At 45.9% G+C, this 17,500-nt stretch overlaps 2 protein-coding genes across 2 annotated transcripts in view; both read right to left on the bottom strand.

Moving 5' to 3' along the window:
• Nucleotides 1-539: 539 nt before the first annotated feature.
• Nucleotides 540-5,671, bottom strand: LOC311369733 (gap junction beta-6 protein-like; the record flags this gene model as incomplete). Its single annotated transcript, XM_084487945.1, has 6 exons — nt 5,560-5,671; nt 3,754-3,934; nt 3,109-3,261; nt 2,159-2,316; nt 1,329-1,535; nt 540-549 (listed from the first exon to the last, which is right to left on the bottom strand). Exons 2-6 carry the CDS (start codon nt 3,925-3,927, stop codon nt 540-542), a joined length of 702 nt encoding a protein of 233 aa, XP_084344071.1. The 5' UTR covers nt 3,928-3,934; nt 5,560-5,671.
• Nucleotides 5,672-11,678: 6,007 nt separating this feature from the next.
• Nucleotides 11,679-17,500, bottom strand: part of LOC311369732 (rho GTPase-activating protein 1-like) — a gene marked incomplete at its 5' end in the record, with an annotated part of 9,970 nt that continues 4,148 nt past the window's right edge. The window contains 10 exon segments of the mRNA XM_084487944.1: nt 11,679-11,992; nt 13,242-13,345; nt 14,287-14,415; nt 14,630-14,707; nt 14,928-15,004; nt 15,349-15,456; nt 15,919-16,017; nt 16,144-16,230; nt 16,719-16,738; nt 16,740-16,997. Of these exon segments, the coding sequence (XP_084344070.1) occupies nt 11,825-11,992; nt 13,242-13,345; nt 14,287-14,415; nt 14,630-14,707; nt 14,928-15,004; nt 15,349-15,456; nt 15,919-16,017; nt 16,144-16,230; nt 16,719-16,738; nt 16,740-16,997 (1,128 nt within the window). The 3' untranslated portion in view covers nt 11,679-11,824.

Here is a 17,500-nt window from a genome sequence, read left to right as displayed (position 1 = left end):
ATATTGAAATAAATATTATATATATATAGTAATATATACAGCAAATAGTTTATATATATTTACCCCAAAAAAACTAAACAAGGATAAAAACCAGACAGAAGTGTATTTCTTACTGTGGAAAGTGTTGAGTCACATTTGATTAGCTGACATTTGATTAGAAAAAAACAACACTAAAACAAGAACTTTAAATTCAGATGGAAGACACATCACAGAGACTATTGCAAATAAAGTATAAAGAGTCTGTACAAGCATTGCATCTAGCCTGATATTAGAGCTACATTTTTAAACTATGATATGCAGGGCCGTGCAGACACACTGAAAGGGCCGGTGGCTCAAGCAAAGTAAGGACAACAAATCAATCAATCAATCAATCAATCAATCAATCAATCAATCAATCAATCAATCAATTCATCAATGAAGTCCAACTCTATCCTGCCCCCGAAGCGGAGCTCAGCGATGGGGGCCCGACCCCTTCCACGGGGCCCATTTTATAGCGAGGGGCCCCTGAGAGGAGTAGGCGGAGTCAGGAAGCGGCCCTCTTAAGACGTCCTGGAGTTTAGAGAAGAAGACGATAACCTCGCGTCAACACAAGACTGACAGGGTCGGTGTAAAGTAGCAATATATAGGATATCTAATGAAAACAAGGATATATCTTTTGATATTTAGATTTTTTGCATCAAAGCTTCTCCCCTTTTTCTCCCTGTCGTGTGACGGGAAGAAATATTTAATTCTAGAAATTTAATCCCAAATCGCTAGAGGGTCCTGTCAGTGATAGACGCCCAGAGCAAGACAACGATAAATCAGTGAGACTTTACAGTAAGGGTACAATAAATAACCTAATTACCTTATTATTAGTTAATGCGATAATAAGCGCCAGTTATTAACAGTTAACTCATCATTTACTAATGTTGCTAATGTCAACTAAGGTTTTAATTTCTACATTATGTAATAAGGTCATGGTCAGTGTTAGGGTTGCATGTATTGTAGCTAAACTCTTGTTATACTCGGTTGCACTGGTACACCATCTCCAATCCTTTTTCTTCTAACCCACCCCCCTTAGCCCTAACCCCAAACCCCATGTTAATGCTACACAATAATGCTTAATACTGCATTAAAGGTTAATAAATGCACCCATATTGTAAAGTGTCCCCGACGTTCCGCCTACCAGCAGATGGAGCTGAACGCTACGCAAAGTAGCACAACATAACGCACACACATTGCGTGCGCATGTGCGTAAATAAATGTGTACTTTCAGTCGAGAGAGAAAAAAACCACCACTACGTTCGCCGGTACCGCACGCCGGCGGCCACCGTCCGTCCGTCCCATACCTAGCGACGGCCTTGACGACCAGGTAGGTCAGCTCGGCCACGTTGAGGAGCATGCAGACGCTGGAGGCCGACGCCATGAACACGGTGAACACCGTCTTCTCGGTGGGGCGGGACACGAAGCAGTCCACCACGTTGGGGCAGGGCCACTCCACGCACTGCACCAGCCGCGGCATCTGGAAGCCGCGGTAGAGCGCGTACAGGACGTACCTGGGGGCCGGCGGGAAGACGCAGGGGGGGGGCGGAGGGGGGGAGGGGGGTTAGATGTGGCGAAATCGCTAGTCCCGCAATCATTACACAGAGAAAAAGGGAAAAAAAGGGGTTTTAAATGCTCAATGGAAGGCGTTTCACTTTTGTATTTGGTGACATTTTTTTGTTTTAAAGGTCCCATGACATGCCACCAGGTGTGAGTGTGATTAGAGCCGTTTTGGAAATCGGCCCCTTATGACATCACAAGTGGGCGTGTCCACCTAGATGTGTGCTGGATGGATCCCGGTGGACCGTAGCAAACGTTGCTCATCTATCCGACACACATCTAGGTGGACAGCGCCCACCTGTGATGTCATATGGGGCAGATTTCCAAAAAATCTGTCTTATCTAAACAGTTTAACTTTAAGTAGAAAAATATCACTTTGGTGAAACTGCGACCACTGTCGTCACACAAAAAATCAATTAAAGGGTCCCCCCCCCCGCTTGGAGTATAATAATTATGAACAAATTATATCATATGGGATCAAATCTGACAGCATGGGGGCTCAAACGTTAAGATTATGAATGTAGATGGTGCTTAGTGAGTGGAGCAGCGACCCAGCCCAGGATCTGTGCGTGCGTACATGAAGCCCGCTTCAAACAGCAGCCGCACCACCAGGCTGCAGGCGTACGTCCACCAGAGGGCGCCAGTCAGCTGGAGTCTCCGCCTCTTCAGGTTCTCCAGCTCCGCCTCCTCGGCCTCGGAGACACGGGTGCCAAAGAGGCCGGCCCGCTCAGACACCTGGCGGGGAAACAAAGTAATGAAGGGCGCACTCACACTAGGCCATCTGTACCGTTGCCCGAGTACGTTTGCCCCCTAAAGTCTAGATCGTTTGGCTAGTGTGAGCACGCCATCTGTACTCAAGTACAGCTCAGTCCCGTGGCCTCAGTGCACTTCGGAGTAGGTGTGCTCAGGCCACGGTACAGATGCTAATGAGCCGACACGCGCACACGCACAGATACGCAACCTACATGTACAAGAGGCAACCGTACTCAGGCCCAGTTGAGATTGCACAATGTGAGCACAGGCGGGGGGGGGGGGGCAATCGTACTTGAGTACGGTACAGGGCAACTTTGCCTAGTGTGAGTGCGCCCTAAGGGAGTTGACTATAACAAAAGAAACATCCAAAGATTGTTTAGCAATGCAAACATTTGACGTGGAATACAGCATTAATTTGAATTGCAAGCAGCTTTTTTGTTAGAAGTGAGTTATTTTGTATTTTATGTGTTCACTGTATTTGTCTTTCATAGACAAATATGCGTCCTGACAAAGCACACAAATAGGAATAGTGAATTTAATAACAACGTTTTGCAATGTATGGCACATTCAAAACATAAAAGTCACTACTTTCTATGTTACTTTCACAGACAAATATGTGGCTTGACAAAACACGAAAATAGAAATAGTGTGCTTAATAAAAACGTTTGACACTGTATGGTATATTCAAAACGTAAATGTCACTTCTTGCAGTTGAACTGTTATATATAAAAATGGTTCAAACAGAACCGTTAAAAAATGCCAACTGACACGCACCTGCAGGAGTCTCTTTTTATCGCCGTGGTTACGGTAGGCCACATACATGGCGACAAGGAGGGTTGGCGTGGAGACGAAGACCAGCTGGAGACACCAGAGTCGGATGTGGGAGACGGGGAAGAAGTGGTCGTAGCAGACGTTCTCACAGCCCGGCTTGGGACAACAAAGGAGGAGGAGGAAAGAGATATATAAAAAATAAAAAAAAAGGGTTGAGATGCAATGGCATTTTCCTACCAGATGATGGTGCTGTTTCTGAGGTTTGGCTTTACTGTTTGCCTACCCTTTAACTGATAAAGTCATAACTGCTTAAACCAGGTCATGTGCTGCTAACTATGGCTGGTTACCACATAGTATGATGAGGTATCATTTGTTTGGTAAAACAATAAAACAATAGTTTAACAAGGTATTTTACTCTTTACGCTTTTTCAATTACAATCAAATTATCCCATGAGGCAGTTGGCAGCCAATTACGCAAAATATTGATAGAAATAATGTTGACGATGTACTACATGAAGCAAAGAAAATTGTTCACGTTATTTAAATCGATGTTGACTCAACACAATAAACAACAGCCTCTATCACTATTCCCCCGCCAGACTCCTCCTCGTGCAGCGTTGCCCGGTTACCGTGGGCGACGGGCCTCACCTGCAGGGTGTTACAGGTGAAGTCCGTCTGCTCGTCTCCCCACACGCTCTCGGCCGCCACGATCAGCACCATCACCCGGAAGATGAAGAGCACCGACAGCCACACCTTCCCCAGGCCGGTGGAGTAGCGGTTGACCCCGCTCAGCTGGGCCAGCAGGGCCCCCCACGACGGCATGCTGTTGCTGGGGGGGGGGGGGGGGGGGGGGGGCGGGGTCACCAGACGGTTGATTCAGGTGGGGTCGCGCTTTTATTTTCGGAGGAAACACCCGAAAGAGTTCTAGTTGAGTCGTGCTTTTGTTTTATTTTTTATTTTATTTTTTTATTATTTTCCCCCCCATGCGAACGTTCTAATTGAGTTGCGCTTTTATTTTGAAGGGCTGCCGAGAGCGTTCTAGTTTAGTCGCTTCTACTTTTGAGGACCAAAATGGATCATTCTAACTGTCGTCAGGCTTTTATTTTTGGATGACCACAAGAGAGAGTTCTATTCAGGTCACGCTTTTACTTTGGAGTACCACAAGACATCATCTTCGGGGAGTTGTGCTTTTATTTTGGAGGACCACAAGTACAGTATTGGTGTTATAATGGATTAGTGTATCAGTTACGGATCCCACAGAAAAACGAACAACTGAAGCTCTGTGTCTGAGGTAATGGGATGCAAGGCAACCCCGTCGTACCCAAGCCAAACCTCTCCTAACATGCTGATGCATCCTGTTGTAGTAATTGTAGGGTAGGCTATTACTAATTGCTACTCATTGTTTGATGGCCAATTATTCTACTCGGAACGGAAGGGGGTCAATTTACATGAACAAAAAATTGTGGTAAAGGAAAGTTAAGAATTAAGATTGATCTGGTTGGCCATAGGCACAATGTGATAAGATGGCATGGCTGTTTCATAGAATGCAGGGCAACATATAGAATAATACAATATAGAAGAATAGAATATAATAATTACCAATAATAAAATTCCCCTATGCTTCCAAAATGGAGGCAGTCATTGCGATGGTACGATGCACAAGCCTTCACATATTTCAAAGTAAGAGTTTTGTGGAGTCAGCCGCGAGAGATGAAAGCAAAGGAAAGAGAGGGATGAAAGAGGGAGAAGAGAGGGATGAAAGAGGGAGAAGAAGATGAAAAGGAATGACTTCCAGAGTAGGACGAGGGGAGGGAAGCGGGATTCATGTGAACTCTTGACCTGCGGTCGGCCCACTGCGCCGTCGTACTGTGGGCTACTGAATGGACCCCACTCAGGTCCTCAAACGATCATTATTCTCACTGCTGTCCCCTCGCCATTCACAAGGACAGTCAGAAACACGGCTCGAACTCATTCACATTTATTAAAAAAACAAAATAAATGAACGTCAAGGCTAATTAACGTTAGCCTCGCGAGGCCATCCACATAATTCTTATTGCGTTTCAAAACAGAAATTCTCAGAAATTTGGATGTTCCCACGAGGCTCATAATATTGAAATATTTAGCTGAAAATTGTATTAACTTTTGATGATTCATATAGACCTACATATAATAGCCTACACTAGGCTCACGGGTGCATTGAGAATGCCATACATTGCCTAGAAAATACATCAATACAAATACATCAACGTTTGGTGCATTTTCAATTATCACACAAATCTCTAATAATCTTAGAACTCAATCTTTCTCATAGGCCTACTTTTTTTTATTTTTCTATGAAAGTAAAAGATTAGCAGACTACATTAAAGCAAACTATTTGTTCACATCCAAGTTAGACTAAAACATGTGGAGAAAAAAAATAGGTAAATAAAATAAAATACATCTTACTTGTCTCACCTGTGGTTCAAGACGTCAGCGCTTCAACCAATATGTGGGGTTTATCTTCTTTGTAGGCAATACAAAACACGCGGTCGTCTATCTAAGACGCGGTAACGCTGATATCACATTTTGAAAACTATAGCGACGAAGTAACGGACCAAAGGCTGGTTTTATATCAGAGGTCAGGTTTTTATATCAGAGGTCAGGTCAGGTGCGGAGGTGCTGCTGCTGCGTCTTCGCGGGTCCGGCTCGTCGTCGCTGCAGCTCGCGCCACTGGACACCTGTGGACTACCCCACCACGTGGGGGCGGGGCTCTGTGCGGGCGCATCTTTTTAAACCAAGCTTTTTCTACGTAGGCTATGCCCTTTTCTTAGATGTACTCATGATTGTCCTGTCTTTGCTCACAAAAAGGAAATGCATGAATTAAGCCCTACAGGCTGAGGCAGCCAATAATTTACAATGCTGGCCCCAATCTGATCGGATCACCGACCAAGGGAGTCTGATCTTTCCTCTTGAAGGTGTGTGTGTGTGTGTGTGTGTGTGTGTGTGTGTGTGTGTGTGTGTGTGTGTGTGTGTGTGTGTGTGTGTGTGTGTGTGTGTGTGTGTGTGTAATTGATTACCAACACATGAATAACTTAATTCATGCATAACACACTCTCCAACGCACACACACACACACACACACTGTAGAAGACAACAGAAGACAACAGAAGACAAAAGCGCACCCAGAGATGAAAGAGAAAGACCTGAGTCTGAGATGGCCTGAGTCTGAGATGGCCTGAGAGAGAGAGAGAGAGAGAGAGAGAGAGAGAGAGAGAAGGGAGGATGTCTGGGGTTATAATCGACTGATCTGTGTAACTAACAGCGACACTTAACTCCCGATACACATCGGTAAATGGACAACAGTGGACAAACGCTCTATTGTTGAGAGGGAGAGGGGTGTGTGTGTGTGTGTGTGTGTGTGTGTGTGTGTGTGTGTGTGTGTGCGTGCGTGCGTGTGAATAAGTACATGCTGTGGGTACTTTCCAATGTGGACTATATCAATGTGTGTGTGTGTGTGTGAGGGAGGGGGGGGAGAGAGTGTGAGAGTGTGAGAGTCAAAGAGGTAACTGACTACCTCCTGGACAGCCTTGCCAAGAGGAGGAACAGTGTGACCAGTGTCAGGGGTGGACCCTATTCTCTCTCTCTCTCTCTCTCTCTCTTATGTATGGTTATATCTGCAACGAAAACACACACACACACACACACACAAACGTGGCAATAGTACAATATGGACAGTGCATACAGCGTACAGTATGCATCTACTTATTCCTACACACACACACACACACACACACACACACACACACACAAACAAACAAACACAGAGGGAGAGGGAATGCACATGTGAGGAGGACACGGTCTTGGAGCAGTAGGAGGTCTTGGCTTGCGGCTCCAGAGTCTTTGTTCAGAAGCCAGTAGGAGCACAGAGACGTCCCCCCCCCCCCCCCCAGGCCAGCTACTGCTGCAAGCCGTGGGACCGCTTTCACACAGCACTGACCGCAACGCAATACTTTTACTTTGAAAGGAGCGGGAAAGTGGCCGGTGCATGGCACAAACGGCTGGATTGTTATGTTTGTGTGTATTTATTCTGCAGCGATGGAAACAAAAATATAAAGTTTGGATTATAATTTGACGGGCTGAAGCTATATTAAATACATTGTTATTTCTTGTCGTAAAACATTAATCTGAATTGGACTTAAGAGTTGAGGTTATTTAACATGAATAATGATTTGTTATGTCAAAAGTTGGTATGAATCGATATCACGGTTACTTCTAAATGTACTTTCAGCGAATCTGGTGCGTTGAAAACATTTAATGCACTTAGTAGGTCGGATGAGTTCAGGATGTCAAAGTTATTTCTCAAAAACATAAAGGGATAATAAAGTAATCATGTGTTAGCTGTATGGAAGTGTAAACGCTGCAAAATATGAAGTGAAACCAAATATGAAACCAGATTCCAGAGCAGAATTACATGTCTCACGTTTTTTTTTAATTATTCGTCGTACACATAGGTTTTTTTTTTTAAATCACCATTCCATCATACAGATAAGACACATGGTATCAACAACATATCAAAAAGTAAATGATGAAAAACAGAGTTACGGAAATAACATCACTATACGTTACCGAAAAAGATTGGAGGAAAAAGAAACAACCCCAAAAAGAGGTCACCATCACTATAGAAACAAGCGTTACGGTAATATAGATTACGATTGGGCCGCCATTTCTCACCAGATGTTTTTTAAGCAATCGATTATAGTCTGAAATAATGCAGAACTCATTGGTTGAACGTGATGTCGATTTGAGAAAACAAATGAGACAATTGAATGAGGAGTCAACGATAGTTGCGATGAACACTAGGTATTGGCTACTTGGTTCTAGAAAGGCCATTCACGACGATAACTTGGGACTACATGCCTCGTCAAATAATCTCCTCAATGTGGATAGTGATTTAATTCTAGTTTCTGGAAGAGTACTTCAAATAAAAAAAAACATACACTAAACACCTTAGGAATGATGATCCGTTGACCTCCTGCAGAGTTCAACGGATGAAAATACAGATGTTACCGTCTTACACTACATCTATATATTCATTCACCATTTCACTCCCGTCGTCAGGGAGAATGTGCCATCCGACCACCACTGCGATCAGAGCAAAATGCAAATCTGGTTGCCTTTCTACCTTTTTATTTTTATATATATATATATATATATACCTTTTTTTATTTTTATTTTTTTTAAAGGACCCCTATTTTACCACTAGGTGTCGTGCTGAAGAGCCATGAAGAGCCATTTAAAAACATGTGTGACATCACAACGTGGGCGTGGCCAACCGGCTGGAAGGAGTCGATTGGTGGACCGGAATCAACCGCCAGGCCGGGGTGGACCTGTCATAAGAGTCGTAGACACTCCCACTTGTGATGTCACAAACGATTGGATATAGTGTGGCGAAAAACTGGCTTCTCACGGCAAACTAGCCCCACACTTGGAAGGAGTAATAGGAATGGATGGAATATCAGGGCACACTGGGTTACATGACCACGGAGGACAAAACAGTAAGGCACGCGCATGCATACACTTAATAAAAGGGCTTTGCTCCTTCCCCCAATGTTGTTTTGCGTCCGTGAGCCATTGTGTACATCCTGAGTGGTAACCACTTCCTGTAAAACCTCAATCACACTAAACAACCAAACACATTTAGTTTTTTTTTTTTTCTCAAATCACGTACGGCCAAGGTCAAAGCCCTATAAAAATTCCAAAAATGTAGTGCAATCTAAACCTTTTGGGGTCAGGCCAAGCCAAGAATGTTGTTCATCAATTCAGACACGCACGCACGCACACACGCATACACGCACACACACACACTTATCATGTCAATGTTAAAAGGAACACATTGACATGACTTTGGAATAAAGTCCCAAAAAGAAAAAACAACAGTTCGGTTCACCTTCAGTCGTGCACTTTTCTCTGCGTTAAAAAATGAATTATTCAGTCACGACATTAGAAGAACAGAACACCACAAAGTCACTCAACCCACAGCCATTTATGTATCCTTGGGCGATTTTTTTTTTTTGTTCTTAACTTGGGTGTGGGAAGGAACTTTTATTTTTGGAAAAAAATATAGACATTAAAGCCCTTTAAACTCGAAGTGGCTGGTTGCGCTACGATTTTTCTGTTTCTGACACAAACTACACCAGCTAAGTCCCGTTGGGAGAACTACTTTTGTACAAACCTTTTGTTTTTACGTCTGAAATACAACCACGCGGGAGATTCAAATCAGACTCGTGTGACAGGCAGGTACAAAAAAATATAACGTTTCTTCAGCACAAAAGATTGTTTCTAACCACTACAGCAAAATCGCCATCGTACAGCCATAAAACGAACACACTATATATCGAACAAGAAATCCCGTAAATAGGCTACAGGTTTTTATTTTTTCTGCTTTACTAGATGTCCAGAATGACGTATCGCCGTGCGCTGCAAGAGAAACCCTACATGACCCACACATCTAGTAGCATTTACAGTCCCCGGACATGGAGCATCTCACCATCGCCATGGTGTTGAGGGGAATAACCCTTGTATCAGCATACCAGGCCCGAGGCCTTAGTGACGCCCTTTCAAAATAAAAGCCCAAATGTGGACTCCCACGCCACGCGGTTGGAGGCTGGGCTACGGTATACCACACTAAGAGACCTTCCCTAAACGTGTCGAGAGGTAGATGAAAAAAAAAAAAAAAGGGTCATGTTTGAAACTTATTGAAGCCTAACGTTCCATTAAGACACTTCCGACGTTCTGCGGCAGAAACATGTGACTAGTGGGCAACAAGAGCCAAGGAGCACCATGACTGGTCTAAGATACAACACCCGGGCAAAGGCAAAGACACGGACCGCGCCCGGACTACGTCTGATGTGCTCAGCAGTGGAGAATACTGTTTGGAAATGGACGAAGAAAAGGGAATGCGGGATAAACTTGTATATTTTCATAGAAATAAACTAAAAACAGAAGGAAATCAAAGGGAAAACGCTGCAGCGCGTGAGCTTAACGTACATGGTGACCCAAACAACATCGCTATGGCAACCCTGGAGCTGGCTGGAGAAATATCCAAAGGTGACGCGTCGCAAAACCGAATCACCAACGAGGTCACGAGCAGAAGTGGCCACCAAAAGTAAACCACCCGTTTGCTTTGGTCTGGTGTGTGTGTGTGTGCTTACCTTAATTGGTCATGGGAACTCAAACGACAGGAACAAGACCCCAAACACAAGCACCCGTCTACAATTGGCTGAAATTATTATCATCAAGTGGTGGCATTAGCAACGATTTTGGCCAATCAGAATAGAGCGATGTGATAGATATGTATGGTTTAAAGTCTTTGTGGTTTCCAGAGCAGGAACACCTTTAGCGCTACAACTATAAACACCCAACGCTGCAGAAAGACCAACAGCAGCAGATGAACGAATCAAACCAAAGCGGATAGATTGTCGATAAGACAGAAATGGGTGAGGTGACGTCCCAATGTCGAAACACAACCTGGCCTGTCTGAAAGAGTCTGAAAGATTGCCTCAATCCCCACAGGCTTGTGTGATTCAAGTTAAATTCAAATTCATAGTTATTTTCATCCGATCTGTTCTATTTTTTTTTGGTCCTGGGAACCACCGGTCCAGTGACACACGCATCAAGCTGTCGTCGGAAAAAAACACCCCGAATCAAAGTGTCCGAAAGGGCAGGCAACAGGCGTAACTAGACTATTATCTACGGAGTCAACCTAGTGAGCTAAGCATTCAAGCTAAAATGTCAAGTCAACGCAATGACGCCGAGGTGGACGAAAATGTTTTAGAAGAAGAAAACAAAACTGAAACCTAACCCATGACTCTACCGGCTGACCGGGAGCAGAAGACAACACGCGACAGAACCCGACAGAATCCAGTCGGTGCTGACTTGAGCGTAAAAAAAAATCGCGCTTTCGCGTTTTTTGTTTTTGTTTTTGGCCTTACACACAGAAGCAGAGGAAGACACCAGAAGACTCGACGACACGGAAACAACCTCCGGGATTCGGTTACACACACGCACGAATACAAATCCCCGGGACGGGCGTCTAAAACACCCGAAACCGCTTCTATCGTTTTCTACTAGTTGGAAAAAAAACTGACACGAGTAGTTAACACCGAGAAAATATGTTTCAGTACACAGATCTATCGGAGCGACGTCTGCGTTAGGCCGGAGACTCCTTTTTTGTTTGTTTTTTTAAGATAAGGAGGGGGGTGGTGAAATGTAGGGAGGGGCTGGTTCAGGGTCACTCGGGGGGGGCGGGGTCATCAAGGGTCATCAAGGGTGGAGCCAGGTGGGAGTGGCTACAGGGGCTCTGTGGCAATGGATTGAGACTAGGTTTAGGTCATAACAGAGTGGATATCTTCTGCCAAAACCACGTTACCGTGGTGTGGAGGGGGGGGTTACGGCGATTTGGCACAGACTTTAAAACAAACAGAACGAAAGAAAAAAGGCTGACAAACGCAAAATCGGACTGGGCCCAAAACCAACATACCAAATCAAACAAACTAACGCTAAAACAAAACGGAGGACGCGTGGCCCCGCTTGAACACGGGACTGCGGACGAAGCGATGCAAGGAACAAGTACCCTGGGAACATTTGGTCAGAGGAGCGGAGGTCTCCTCGAGACTAGCGCGACGATATCTGAGGCCCGCACCCGATTGGCCAGCGGAGAGGAGGAGGCGGGGCGTTTTTTCTACTCAAACACCAGATGCTGCTGGTCCAGCAGGGTTCTGGTGAAGTTGTTGATGGGTCCGATGGCGCTGAGTGACATGGCGTTGTCCCGCCCCCACAGCAGGTTGGGACCAAACACCACGGCCAGGTTGCTGTTGGTCATCTTGTTGATCTCGCTGTTGTTCGCCACCTGAAAACACAGAGAGACGTCGAAGCGGCGGTCGGTACGACTCTCCTCCCCTCCCTTCACGTCTCCGCGACGGAGACGTGTATTTAACTGCGCCTGTGGTTGACGGGGCAAGACAGATAGCCCGAAAGATGCTCTGATTGGTCAGACGTAAGCCCGGAGCGTTCCAAAATCTAAACGATCTCATACAGAGGCGGGCACAGTCAATTAGGAGCAGACATCCTCACTATTAGCTGAGGGATGGCTAGGCAACTTCTATCTAATGCACTCAAAAACACAGCTCTTGAATCTACCCCCATCTTTAACAGACCTATAGGTAACGGCATAAAAGGCTCAACCACACAGATACCATCCTACGTTGTTGGCCCTGCTCTGCAGACACATGCTCGGTTGACATTACTTTCCCGTCAGACACCAGAGGGGGAGAGAGAGAGAGAGAGAGAGAGAGAGAGACAGAGACACCCGTTTAGACGTACGTGCGCTTGCGAGCGCGAGTCTGGCTCGGCGGGCCGCAGCCTGACGTGCCTTGACAGGCCTCAAATCTGTCGGCGGGCATGGGGGCGGCGTGACGAGAAAAGGTTGCGCAAACACTGGCTCTTAGGGAGAGCATCCTAACATGCAAACTAAGGCTAACCAGGCCCGGGTTGGTACCCAGGACCCCCGTTGTTAACCACTGGGGGTCGTGATACCGTAGCAGGGCGAGGATGACTTGACCCTACACATTTTCCGATTTTGTGATGTCACAAACGGGGAGCGTCAACCAGGACGTGCGACGGAGGTATCCTGGAAATCCAGCGTTCTCGCGAGAGCACAATTTGAATTTGCTCAGCGAGTCACTCTGGGAACGCGCAATATACGTCACTCCCCGATTCCCCCGGCCCAGAACATTAACCAATCACACCGGTGTGTCTGATATAGGCGGGCCAAAAGCGTCGCTGTTTTACCGACCCGGATACGGCAAGAGTCTTATCTATTGGTTAGCTCCGCTGGTCTGGATACGTCACCCCATGTATTCTTCTGATTGGTCGTAGTGTTATCCAATTGCGTGCAGTGATATTTTCAAACGCACGCACGGCGCCGCCCTCTCGAGTCGGGCCATTTCCATCACTGGTTGCCAGACCCCTACAGCGTTCTAGATGTGGGTCTGGATTTCCAGGCCACGACGGAGAGCTAACGAGGGCCCTTTAAGAGGCCCTCGTTAAGGAGCCTCTCTCGGTAAGTGGAGGGTGAGGGAGGGAGTCCTCCTGTGTACCTGTGCCAGGAAGGTGACCAGGTATCTGAGCGAGGCGTAGTTCTCCTCGGGCAGGGACGCCACCAAGGCCTTCATGGCCGCCACCTGGTTCTCACTGGGCACGGCTGTGGAGGGAAAAAATTAACAGCAGGAGGATCAGAAGGGTAACAGTGTTTTACAAAACACTTTGTAAATAAGAACTTGGAAATTTCCCCTTAAAAAAAATACACAAAATGGTCAAATATTAAATAAAGTCCAGATATGAATCCAGATGTTCTGCAATTTCTATATATATATATATATATATAAAAAATCGAACCAAACTATATTTATAGTTTGGTGATCGTTTCACTCTAAAATCGAAATTGCGATAAAAAATTTGATTAATTGCCCAGCCCTATATGTAGACAACATGTTATGGAAGGATGGGGAACACACACACACAAAGCTCAATATAAGCTGAGACAGGCTAACACGAGTACAAACAGGACGACAAGCTACTGCAGGACGACACCTAACACAGGCTAACCCAAGCTAAAACTGGACGACACGCAAACGGAAGATGACATAAGCTCGCAATGGCTAACACAGGTCTACAAAATCTAAACGCAGGACGACACAAGCTAAGAGACTAACACAAGCGAAAACAGGAGGACACAAGCCAACAGGTCCCACTTCCCACTAGATTAATTCCTGTAGCAATGTTTCTTTAGATCTGTAACGGTAGTAAATAATGGAACCAAACTGATGATGATGGATGAAAACACATCAAATTTGACCTTATACTGTATGAACTCAATCTTTTATGGTTTGTATAATTGCCGCTAATATGATACCATCTACTGATGATGACTTCTACCACTACCACTACCACTACTTCCAACTTACTTCCGAGGGGACAGCCATATTCTCCGACCATTATGACTACTGTGAACTTGCCGACTTTGAGGTTCACAGGCATATTTTGCTACTGCTTCTGCTACGATTGCTGACAACTCAAATCCTTGGTTCACAGCCCCCATCTCCACTTCCTCCTCCTACCAAAAAAAAACACGGGACAGCGTACCTGCGAAGTTGACAATGTCGTTGTAGAGCTGGTAGGTGAGCAGGGGCTCCGGCAGCTCCCTGATGAAGGTCTTCAGGATGACGGCGGCCAGGTGGAAGTCCTCCATCTCGTGGAAGCTCACCGCCTCACCTGTTGCAGTGGGGGCGCCACAAAGAAAGGGTCAGACGCCAGCGCGATGGAATACATTCGCTGTTACCAACTTGGGTTGTGTTCCGGTTCATTTAGGAGCAATGTCCCCAATGTCTACCTAGAGGTAGACATTGGGGATCGAGTTTGAACATGCTTTTGACTATTAATTCCCCGTTTGATGAACAAAAGAAAATGACTGTGATGAATCACCCACCGGAGTTATATCTGAGCTGGACCTCTTTCACCAGTGTGACGTTGGCGGAACGCCGGAATATGCCCTCGATCTCCAGACCTGGAACGAACGAACACACACACACACACACACACACACACACACACACACACACACACACACACACACACACACACACACACACACACACACACACACACACACACACACACACACACACACACACACACACACACACACAATCAGTATGCACCCTGGTTTACAAGGCTTTAATACCTTTGGAGAAGTTGAGTTATGGAAGATAACAAGTTATTTGCACCTCGCTCCGACAGGAAGCTGATGGTGTCCTTCATCACAACAGGGACCGGATCACCGTCTGGGCTTCTCTGTCGCAGACTAACACACACACAGACCGACACACAGGACAGACACACAGACACACGAAAAAGTGACATAATGTCAGTACCAGAAATCTACCACGGTGCAAATTTTCCAGTTTGTTTGGTGATAACCAATAATCCAGAGTTTACTGCAGCATCCAATAAGATACAGACAGATGCACACAGACCATGAACTAGTTTCAGTAGGGAATGATTTAAGATTTCTCAACCGCTTCCGGAGATTGAGAGTTGAGACCATGAGTGTGTTTCGTCTGGTTTCACTGGCTGTACTGCCTGGTTGAGCCAGTGTGTTTTGGTGTTTCCGAACATGGAGGGGGGCGTTCGACAGTAGCGACTTACACAGCGAGGGGAACCCCAAACATCTGGTTGGGCAGTGGGGGGCTGCGAGGAGGGGACATGGGGGGCTGGGCGGACGGCTTCAGGGACGCCCGCAGCTTATTATCATACCTTTTGAGGGAGAGTGAGAGAGAGAGCGAGAGAGAGAGAGATCAGATATCATTGCAGCGAACAAGGATTAAAATCATGAATGATATCTTTATCAGTGACCACTGTGACAATGTTGTTCATAGAGGCTCGCCCTGAGTGGACTGTACCATTTCATTTATATAAGCAACAGAAAACTTTGACTGAAATTTCCTGAAAGCCATTGTTACAAGCTCACTGTGATTAGCAAGTCAATACTTGAGGACATGTTCAGCCTAAAACACATTGACCTTATATAAACAAAAATGTAATGTATATTTATAAACAATATCAATTTAGAATATAAATTTTTTTTTACCCATATAAAGCCCAAACTCATTAAAAGGTCCAGTGTGTACAATTGCTGAAGGAATTGCTGATGAATGTTAAAACGACGCGCTCTTACTGCAGCAAACTCTACTTAGAAGAAACAGGAAGAGCTCTTACTCTTGGACCCGGGCGGGAATGACAAGCTGGTCGCACTTGACCACATCCTCAAGTTCGCTGAGATAGCTCACGTAGTTGATCTTCCTCCCAAACTTGAAGCTAGCGACACACACACACACACACACGTTGTAAGCAATAAGACACCACGACCAGAATCCTGCCGACGATAACTGACATCTCTACATGTCTCCTCTCTGGAGGGTGAGGGGGGGGGGCGTGGTTCACCTTATGAGGGGCTTGAAGAGGATGAGCAGGGTCTTGATGAACATGGTGGGGTGGACGATGTACAGGGCCTTGATGTTCTTCTTGTACCTGGAGGAAAAGACGCGCGCACACAGAGCAGAAACTCACCATGTCACTGACCGCAGAGGATCCAAACACATCTACGTGGGGCCTAAAGACTAGGTTCAACCTTCGACAGACAGATTTGAGTCATTTATAACCTATTAAAAAAATAATAATCATCATTTGGAATATCTCTATCGTAATTTAGTTGAGACCAAAACGAGAACCCATCTCTCTCTCTCTCTCTCTCTCTCTCTCTCTCTCTCTCTCTCTCTCTCTCTCTCTCTCTCTCTCTCTCTCTCTCTCTCTCTCTCCTCTCTCTCTCTCTCTCTCTCTCTCTCTCTCTCTCTCTCTCTCTCTCTCTCTCTCTCTCTCTCTCTCATATATATATAACCTTTTCACCGGCAAATGACCACTAGGCGGCCGCTCATGCCTCATGTCTGATCTGTCTAACGATTCTGTCACACCGTCTCATCCTCCCTACGGTGCGGGGGTACGGGGTGGCGGTGACGTACTTCCTGTCAAACTCCTTGTACGGCTTCTCGCACCCAGCTCAGGGACGGCTTGTTCTCGCCCGTCAGCCCGTGGTGGAAGTAGATGAGCGTGTAGTCGCTCTCCACGTACTGGTCCAGGTTCCCTTCAGGTACCTGCCGTTTGCAAACAGATGGTCCCCCGTTAAACCAGGCGCACCGTGCAAACCTGTGTGTGTGTGCGTGTGCATGTGTGTGTGTGTGTGTGTGTGCGTGCGTCAATCCGGGACCTTGTGTGAACTGCCCCAATGCGCCGCTGCCCCCCTAAATAAGGCAGAGGAGAGTGTGAGCGCGTCGTGGCGTTTGTGTGAATCAACATGCGGTTGTAGATTCACAAAGGACTGCAGAATCGAGATGTTTCTCTGGTGTGCACCAGGGCCAGTTTGTCGCACCGCTGACGTTTTTAAGAGGATGTGTGGAGGGCCGTGTGTGTGTGGAAGATACAGATTGTGACAGATTGTGTCAAGTGTTGCTGACAAAACGTATCACTTCTGCTTCATCAAAATAAACGCCCTGATTACTAACCCGCACTAAAAACAAAGCAGAAATGTAATTTTAAAAATGTAGTTATTATTCAACCACACTAACATACTTTTTCACGGCAAGTGGACATTTGGATATGGCCCTATACAGGGCTGAACAGTTCCTACCAAATATAAACCCTTAGAACACACGACGATATGAACCATTGTGAAGGGGCCAGAGGAGTGGGGCGAGAGTCTGTGAGTGTGTGAGCTCAGCGTTTCCTGACTCCACATCGGGTGGGT

Source organism: Micromesistius poutassou (assembly GCF_964030765.1).
Source record: "Micromesistius poutassou genome assembly, chromosome: 24".
Lineage (NCBI taxonomy): Eukaryota > Metazoa > Chordata > Actinopteri > Gadiformes > Gadidae > Micromesistius > Micromesistius poutassou.
The sequence above is the reverse complement of the archived record's forward strand: the minus strand, read 5'-3'. Positions and strand labels throughout refer to the sequence as shown.